This window comes from Echinococcus granulosus, assembly GCF_000524195.1.
Source record: "Echinococcus granulosus chromosome Unknown EG_S00141, whole genome shotgun sequence".
Classification (NCBI taxonomy): domain Eukaryota; kingdom Metazoa; phylum Platyhelminthes; class Cestoda; order Cyclophyllidea; family Taeniidae; genus Echinococcus; species Echinococcus granulosus.
In genome coordinates, this window is record NW_020170521.1 from 114,299 (window position 1) to 124,143 (window position 9,845).

The 9,845-nt window shown below is 39.2% G+C and overlaps 1 protein-coding gene across 1 annotated transcript in view; it reads left to right on the forward strand. All coding sequences in view use genetic code 11, as the record gives it.

Annotated features, from left to right (window-relative positions):
* Positions 1-3,104: 3,104 nt before the first annotated feature.
* The window catches only part of EGR_09294 (Neurexin-1-alpha), a gene marked incomplete at both ends in the record, with an annotated part of 11,717 nt that continues 4,976 nt past the window's right edge, over positions 3,105-9,845 (forward strand). The window contains 4 exons of the mRNA XM_024498543.1: positions 3,105-3,168; positions 3,353-3,821; positions 7,266-7,373; positions 9,236-9,431. Coding sequence (XP_024347048.1) covers positions 3,105-3,168; positions 3,353-3,821; positions 7,266-7,373; positions 9,236-9,431 — 837 coding nt within the window. The remainder of the gene's footprint in view (positions 3,169-3,352; positions 3,822-7,265; positions 7,374-9,235; positions 9,432-9,845) is intronic.

Consider the following 9,845-nt stretch of genomic DNA (forward strand, 5'->3'; position numbering starts at 1 on the left):
CTCCAGAGCTGAAATTTCAGTCGTACTTCTATTTAGTAATTATGACTGCATTTTCTAAAATATGCCTGCATTGTAATGAATAAAACCATTCCTGAACTTCGTGAAGATTATACGTCTAAAGGAGTTTTCACATAGTAAGTTAGGGGGGGTTTGAAGTTAGCAATTAACGGAGCAATTAGAAAGTGTTTTTCTTCGAAGATTTCCATAAGATCAGTGGTGATCAGATGCAATATTCCAGGTTCAAACGATTCAAATGTCTTCAAATTGGGGTGAGTGAATTTTGGTCTACTTTTCTCCTACCATAGATGCAAGATTTGCGACCTCAAAAATAAATAATTGTAAATGCTATTAAAAATTACAGACCCCTGAATTTGTATCGGAAAATTTTAGCAGTGCTGAGGGAAATAGATGATCAACATCTCCTTTTACTTTCATTCTGAACTTTTTTCATTTAAATTCTATCACGTCATAGTGATTTAAAATTTCTGCTTCGTTGACAAGTTTCACTTTCCAAACTTCTGATCTCTTTGGCAAATCATAAACTTTAAGACCGTTTCCTTCATTTCCGCAATGGGTTGTAGGAAGTCTGCCTTAACTGCCTCTGAATCCAAGATAAAGGTCAATCCATGGAATAAATTTTAAAACTCATTATCATTTATATCTTTGCAGCTTTATTAAAGAAGGATAAGTGGCTCATTTGGAATAAAAAAACACTTCTTTCTGGGGTTTTACTTCACATAATCCATCTCGCGACTTGAAATTAGAACTTCTCTTTCTAAAGCTCTTTTAGTTATTAATCATTGTTAGGGTTTCATATTGTTGTGAAAGTTACGATCATGATCTAAGCTGATCAAACAGCTAATCAAAGACGTATTTGCCCCTAGAGAAAATATTTTGGGGCGTCATAGTGCCGAATAAATGATTAAAATTTTGTACAAGAATCGACAACCCACTCCTTGTCTTTTCAACAAATGGAAGGCCAGTACTCATACTACTTGCGATCGACATTCCTGATAGCCGGCACATTTTCTCTTCCTTCAATATAGTTCCTAAACAAGAAGAAACTTTTGATCCGGTAGGATTGCAAGAGGGATTAGTGACTTCTCAATAACACGCAAATTCGATGACTGGTGCTGATGGTTCGTAGATGCTCTTCTTACAGTACCGACAACTTCGTAATGGCTGACGCGGAAGGTCGATTAAGGGGGCCACCTGGGAAGATGCTCAAAAGCGGAGAGGGTGCTGTGGAATACTCTGATTGATTGTTTAACTCTCAGCCTTGGTAGCGGGTCACTAAGGGCTCCACGATCATACCACCGCCAGGCAGCCTGGCCTCCAGAAAATGCCAGCAGCCCTCAAAGCCTTTTATGGGAAGAAAATGCATATTCTGCCCAAGTATTACGTCACTGATTTGAGGGCAATCGTAGAGATGTCTGGAGGCGCCGTTTGGTCATTTGGTTTTGGAAAAAAAGTTCCCAGTTAAAGCCTTGATTAACTTCCCACAACCCCAGTTGTTCCCGTTTAGAAGAGATTTACCCTTGAAAAATAAGAGTTTAGCAATATTTACCCTGGGTCAATCTACCTATTAAATTAATCCAACCTCAGTAGTCATGTTTGAGCAATATCTAACTCTCTTTTAAGATGTTCACAGGAAACATTTTTGATAGCCCATTTATGTATTACGTTTCCCAACTTTTGTGACTTCCCATTATTAAGTATAAAAACGTGAGAAAATAATTTGGTAAATCTTATCTACAACTATCAACTAGCTGCTGAGAGTAAAAATCTTATTTTTTCTCCCCTTCTTGTTTGAGCTTCCACATTCCTGTGATGTGACGCAGGTTATGTCATCCGTCAGCATCATAAGAAATCTGATAACCGTTGTTTTCCTCACTCCATGGTTGACATCTTAGCGATGCTAAAAATCTATTCCAAGCATTTTTGAAACCTACAACTGGTTGCAAATATAGCAAAAGAGTGCTGAAGAGGCGTTAACATTTTTGCACTTTTAAACGCAGTTTATGACAAGACAAATTACTTGGCAGTGTAAAACTAATTTCTCACCACTATTGCCAACATTATTGAAGTGCTCAGAATAACTGGCCAAGTGAGGGGAACAAATGACTTGGTTCGCACATACCCAGACTCCTTTGCTGGTTAAATGGATTTTCAAGTTGTACAGCTGCATTCAACCGTCAGGGAAATATTCTCGGAAGTGCTTCTATATTATTGCGGTTTTAGAAGTAGCCACTACCCTAATACGCCCACTTTCGGGCCCTCTGATCTTCCCACGGTCAATTTTATAAAAGAACTCTTAATATCCCTTCCAGAAGAATGTCCAATGAGAAAACTATGCATTCGCAGAATATCATATCTACGGAAAGCTGCGTAACTTAAACCTTTGTAACTAAGGGGAAATTTACAATCCTATCACCCATCCGTACTTTGGGACAGCAAATCTTATACTTGTCTCGGAGAGAATTTAAACTAGACAGCCGGTTTCTTTTTTTCCTAAGAATATCATTTCAAAGAGCAAAATCCCGAAACCCTTAAGTCTCTTTGTACCTTTTTTATGGAGGCTTGACTTAACGTGTTTAAGTAAAATCTAGTGGAAAAGTATTTTATGGGATTTACAGTCAACCAAATTTAACAACTTTGTTTGGTATTCTTTGCTGCAATTTCCACTTTTCAATACTCTAAATTTAACCGGAAGTTAATGGTACTAAAAATGTCTTAGTTAGGTCCCTCACACATTTAATATCTTGAAGTGCCTGCCAACTTTCTGAAAGAGGGCGTACTCTGATAAAGGATCACCATTATTTGTCTCTGATTTTGAATTGGCTACCTATGCCAAGATCAGTCCTAAGGTCTTTGTAACAATACGAAAGTGTAAAACCACCGACTCATTCAGAATCTCCACATTTGCATACGTTTCTTTGATACGCCTTAGTAAAAGAGTCTAATTTCTACAGAGGATTACCATAAGGGCCATAATGTCACGAGGAACGGTATAGGGAAAGTGGCCGAACAACCAAAGAACGAGAATGCGTGTGCCTTTATTTTTTACCTTGCTAGGATTACTTGAAGGCGAAAACCAATGGCTGATGGAAAATAAGACAACGATTTACGTTTGTCTTGGTGGCACTGATGATACACACCAATTGGAGGGTAAATTTGTTAATTCAATATCTTCTTTGTGAAAAAAAATATTCATTTAATTCTTTTCGCCTCCTATTTTTGTTTAACGCACCTATGCACCCTTTGTTGTGCCATAATTTCTTCCGTTGTTTATGTGGCTAGCTAAAATATGGCTTTCCAACAAAGCTGACAAATCATTCTCTTACCTTTGTAGGTCTCGATGTGAGAAATTTAATAATGCGCATTCAGGAAATTAAAGTTGGTCAAAAGACAACACCCATCACCTCACCATTCATCGGTCAAATCCGACACTTTACATTCAATGGAGTGGATCCTCTTTTGGAGCCGGAATACCTCGTTGAAACGCCCCAGTTAAAGATGTCTCCTGCAGTCTTTCTCATGGACGTTCAGCCGGCAATAACCCTGAAGACGCCAGACTGCTTTCTGCGTCTACCACGGTTGAACCTCTACGGAACTTTTCAATTAATATTTTCGTTGAAGACATATCAAGAAGACGGTGTGGTGTTGTTTAACTCTGGTGGAGGCGATTTTCTTGCTGTGGAGCTAGTGAGAACTCAATTAACGGTCTCTTTTGATATGGGCCATGGTTCAACTCTTCAGCACCAAAGAATCGGGAGAGGGTTTCTTAGCGATGGAAACTGGCATCAAATTATCATTTCAAGGTAAGTCATTTGTCTATATTCTGCTTTACGGTCCTTTTTTTCGATCCAGATTTTATCCAACACTAAAAAAGTTAACTTAGGGCTGATTTTGGATCATCTAAAAGTTCGGTCAACTAGCTTAATGAAACCTACTTAGCTTCATTATCGGGTCATTGATAGTGATACCCCATGCCTTTGTTGTGTTAATGTTTGCCTTGTATCTGGAGTAGAAGGGCATTTAGAAGTTTCGAAATGTGTAATAGAAGCGCCCAAGAAACCACGGTCTCTAAAGCCGAAAAACCTCATTCCTCTCAATGCAACCTTTATTTTAACTTATGTTGATCTTACAGAGGGGACATATGTCTTGACCATTAACATGCATAAATATTCGCGACTATTCATATTTGGTGGAATTTTAGAAAAGACTATGTTTGGCAGGACTCCAAATATTGACAAACTTAGGAAATGCCTGTTGTGATATGAATTTGGAGGCGTCGCAGCTGGATTCCCCACTGATGTACGTTGGATCACCCGTCTTCTAAATCTTTGCACCGTTCAAATCTTTTACCGCGGGTTGTGGGTGCCACCACCTTATTGCACTTTAAGGCTCATGTGAGGGCTCACGATATACTACAACATCAAATGCTATCTCATGGATACAACGCCACTTGTATCTACGCGAAGGGGGTGAGTTGACAAAAAGAAACACAGGGAACAATGCTCAAAAGGAGAGGAGGGCTAAGTAATGCATTGATGGTTTATTCAACTCTCCGTTTTGATTTGGCGAGCATTGAAATCTCCGCCACCGTACTTCTACCAAGCGGAATGGCCCAAGGGCTACGTCAAATAGCCCTCTAGCTCTTCTCCACGTCGGCAATAAGTATTCTTCATTAGTATAATGCCTTCTTTTGAATTCAGGAAAGATCCCAGTGGCGGCAATGTATTTTATCAGCAAACGAGCCATGCATTTTGTTCAAATCTATATTTAGACCTAACTCTTGTTAATTCTTCCTTGCTGTCTACTTACTTTGATCTGGGTAATATGAATCTTGCCATCACTAGCCCATTAAAACCCCTTTTCTATTAATTGCAACCAGTTGACTTTCATTATTACTTATGCCGTTAATGCCTTTTATTCAAACGAAAGTGTGTAAAACAGTTACATTTAAATGAACCATGACAGGAAAATCCAAAAATAGATGGCATGCACTACTGCGTTTTAGCGGAACAATCAAAGAGCACAGTTTTGAATAGGTTACTGTGTGGATAGAGACTGTCTCTTTCTCATGTGACAAATGCATAATGAGGCCATTTTAATAGCAATCAAATGCCTAATTACCAACTTTTGTATGCATTTTTAGCTCCAAGGAGGTTAGGTAAATTTGAGAAAGAAAACAGCTAATGTTATTAGTATGTTTTTAATTAAAACTGCAAAGATTTCGCATTGGCATTCCTCTTGAGTTATTTAAATTGTGCAGGTGGTGTTAAGTGGAATCAAATTCTCTTGTTGTCTTTAAAAATGAATTGCCAACCATAATTTTTTTTAGCTAAATGCTGTACAAGGGTACAAAGACCGAAATTAAATTGTCCATTAGTTATAAACATGGAGAAATGGCCATTAGCCAGTCCTTGCCTGACTGTCATTGTTCTCCATGTCTTTATCCCATGTACACCTAGGCAAAAAACCATAATTTCTCTCTCTCACCCTTAATTGGTTCTTCTGGTATTATACAAAGATACCAATGGTCTTTTGAAAAGTTACTTGGTAAGTATGGGTACTATGTGGCTCCTCGAGGCTTTCATAAGGACGAAATAATGTAAAACACCTGAGCGAAATATGTATTAGGGATGTACAATGGGGAATGGGGCCACTGGCATAAACTGGAGACCATTCCGCTCAGTAAAGAACTAAAACTAAGCCTTAAGTGCCCACAAAAGCAAAACAAAGAGTATTACATAACCCCTTCCCCCTTAAAATGTCGTCTCCAAGGTTCCTAGTATTCAGCCTCCCATGTCAGCCCTCATAAAGTAGGTGGTGCTGTAAGAAAGACACACATAAACTAACCGCTTCTATCATCAAATTAACGTATAACTGAGAAGGCATCAGACTGCAGTGTTAATGATACCACTCAGCCAATCCGCTAGACCTGGATTTTCATCCTCCTTTTAAACGTATTGGAGAAGGTGGAATGCACTCGTCATCTCGCATGTAAATTGCTTGTTGTAGGAGCAGTGGTCCAAAAACATAGTCATTTAATCAAGGGTGGGGTCTAAAATAACTTCATTGGGATAAAGTTACTTAGTAGTCACTTCACTGCTGTCCAGCTATAACTATCAGGGTTTTATTTAGCAAGTAGGCAAGCTGAGGATGTATCACCTTGTTTTCTTAAATACCATCATCACATAGGTAACGTAGATAGCTCCGTAACAAACTATTCCTGATGGATCACGACCATTCCTGCCTCATTTGTTACGAGTAATCCTGCAAATCTCGGGACTGTGGTAGTTGCCGATGGCGGACTTCAGTTTCAACTCTTCTGTTGGGAGTTGCCACAGTCTCTTCAACCTGCGGCACATATTCTTCATTCCTCACCTCAAGGCTAAGCATTCAGCGGCAGAAATAAGTATGGTTTTTCTTCAGGATCGGGCAAGCTTTCTACTACCATGAAACTTCCCTGAATTCAATAAGAAGATATGTTCCTAGGGCGTGCTATGAATTATTGACGGACAGAATAGGTGGAGGTCAGTAGCAAGGCCTGGAGTCCACATCACCCAGCAAATGTACAAAAGTCGGGCCCTAAGTACCCGCAAAACCAAAACAAAGAGCCAGTTAACTTACCAAAGTATTACAATAACCTGTGCCTGTGATAGTGGATAAAACCGAAGGGTGAGGAGTCATTTGCTATATTCATTTAAATTTGATGCAGCTGAAAAAAACTTTAAATTTTCTTTCCATCCATGCCATTTAAGATTTTAAGGAGTCTGTTATTATCCTACGAAAAGTGTTAGCAGCGAATAAAGGTGTAACAGCTCCATGCGGAAAAAAAAACTCATATAAATTGCAAAATATTCCTTAATTAAATAGAAACGATCACAGGCGTCACTAGTGGTGCTTGCTTTACAAATCTGTAAATAAGTACATGGGTTTTATTCTTATAGGTACATGTGATCAAATGACTACTTTTACACTTACTAGTCGTCCTTTAGTGGGTTTGTTGAGCTAGGTTAAGGTTTTTGTTTTTCTTTAGTACTTAGCAATATCTCCGTCTCTATTTTTACTCGTATCTTTTAGATTTGTTTGTATTTGAAAAGACTTTTGTGTGCAAGAGAAGTCTAGGCAGTGCAGCAGCCATTTATTCCATCCAATCTTATAGCTCGAAATGTTTTTTCTTCCTTGCTCCTCCACTCCAATTATGTATGAATCAAGTGATTTTTCTTGCCTTAAAGCTTACCCACTTATTATAGACGCTTCGCTTGCGCCTTCTTTGCATTCCATAAAGCCCTTGAATTCGGTCAGAAATTTGTGTATTTTGGTAAGGGGCTTTACTTCTTTATGAAATCCAAAGTGAAGAGGTAAGTTTGCCGAGGAGCTGTACTATCGTGGCACCTCTAGTCTTTCTTGAAGACGAAAGAAGTCATAATACTAGGTCAGAAGACGTACTGACGACGTGGAAAAGGGCTGAGGTGCTACTGGCATAGTCCGTAAGCCTTGCCGTCTAGAAAAAGTGCGATAGTGGAGCCATCAATGCCCCCAGAACTAAAACCGAGACTTAACCGATCAAACTATTGCAACATATCTATTAAATAAAGAGTGATATCTGGCTTCAGTGGTACCCAGCCATATTTATTTGGGTCGTATTCAGTCTCGAATATTTACTAGCTCAATTGGCATCGGTGGAGCGTGGTTTAGAGGGAGCCTCTTCATGTGAGTTTTCAACTGTTTAAAGCTTCATTCTATGAGCTTTTAACGGCGAATCCGATCAGTGATTCGTGTTTATGTAGGAAACGAGTTTCTCCGCAGGTTTCGCATCTATCCTTTTGGGTACTCCGTTCCCACTTCACTGCTATGTTGTCAAATTTCTATCCGGATCCCTTTTAGCTAGCTGTGAGGCGGAAAGGCAAATATTTCCACTCAACCGACATCTAACGGGTACCGAAGACAGCTCCATAGCAAACTTTTCCAGATGGCTTGCCCTAACGACCAGTGGCGCCTTAGTTATTTATGGATTTCTGTTGGCTAAAAGACTGGAGTAGTCGCTAACGATAGATATCAGTTTTACTCCTTATGTTGGAAGCAATCACAGGTTCTCACCATCTACAGATACCCTTCTTCATCATTTAAGTGTTTCGCATCCAACTATAGAGATCCGAATAATTGAACATTTGCATCGAGTTAGCTTATTGCTACCAGCAATGTAGCGCCCCTAATCATTCCTGAGGTCGTAAGAAATCCTGGTAGCATGGCTGGAGATATATTGCTGACGTACAGAAGAGTTAAGGCCACCGGCATGGCTCAGAGGCTAGGACAGCGAGTGGAAGTACAATCAGAGGCGTCATCTAACGCATACTAAAACCAAATATCAAAGCATTACCATTAGTTTCTCAATCGTCGCACTATCTGGAAGGTAGGTCAGGTAGACCCTTTATTAATGGGTCATTCCATTTTTTTATGAGCCCTAAATTCATAAGCCTTATTTCTAATTAATTAACTATAGTAATACCAACAAGTAGCATTTGTGCTTTTGTGCTTTGTGCTTTTGAATACCCTAAATTTAAACTCAGACTCCATGAAGTGCACTCTTTACTTATAAGCAATTTTGCTACTCGTTCGTTGAATTTTTCATCAGAGTTAATTTGCCACGCTGTTGAGATAGAAGAATAATAAGATTTAATGTTTCATCAGGGAAACGACCCATTCACTGTTCTGCATTTGATTTGGAGTAGGGTAATTACATTCAAACTTCAGAGCGGTGGGCAGCATGGGCCCAGTCTGGTTTTCCTCTAAAATATGTAAATGCGACTTCAGTTTATTATATCACTCTAATTTAACCACCTTCATTTACTTAACCAATTCGGATATGCGTTTGATTCCCATTAGTCCCATAAACACAACCTGGTAATCACGACCACTTTACCCCTGTCAAATTTTAATGACTGTTTGGTTTTTGAGGACGCACCTCGAAGCAAGAGGAACATGTATGCAGGAGTGTGAGAGTAAATGAAATCTGGTAATTAAAATTTCATGGAAAACGTTTGTTTAGCCCAAAATCGTTTGTAATAACCTTGTTCAGTAACTGTTGTTTTACCTCGGTAAGTAAAGATTTGATCACTTCATAGCAAAGAATAGTAGCAACGAAAATGTGCTATTTTCGGAAATGGAGACATTAATCCTCTATTTTTTGAAAAAACCTATGATATTTTGCGCTCCTTCCTAGAAATGGACAAATGGATGAGTTTTTACGCATTCAAATTAAGTCAGAATTTGGAGACGAGGAGGACTACAATCTAACCATCCCATCAGTGGTCACAGCCAGGAATTTCAACTTTGATGAGCCCCTCTATCTAGGAGGCATTCCAAACGAAGTACGGCTTCGTTTTTCCGAGAAAATAATCTCTAAGCATGGAATTCAGGTAAATCTTGAGGGAAAACTTGCTTTTTAGTGCATTTTTTTTTACAGCAGACAATGCAACGCATGGTTGCATAGTTGACATTCTTGAGCCAACAGAGTGGTTATTAGTACTCTGAAGAATTTTGTTTCGGGTTGTTTTTAATTCATGGAAGAGGTTTTTTATTTGGGAAGCATTACTCTAATAAGAGTGATGTTTCTCCTTTCCACCGTAGCCCACATACCCTTAGTGCTGGCCGACAGATTAGATGAGGACAGGTGGTGAAAGCAGAAGGGATGCAGAGGTATCACTATTAATCTTGCTCAGGGTAAACTTCCTCCTTCCCGAGGGCCGATGGTGCCCAATCTGTCACAAAGTTAGTCTTTGGTCTGTGTCTCTAACTTGAAAAGTGCCTTACAAATCCCATACATTACACCA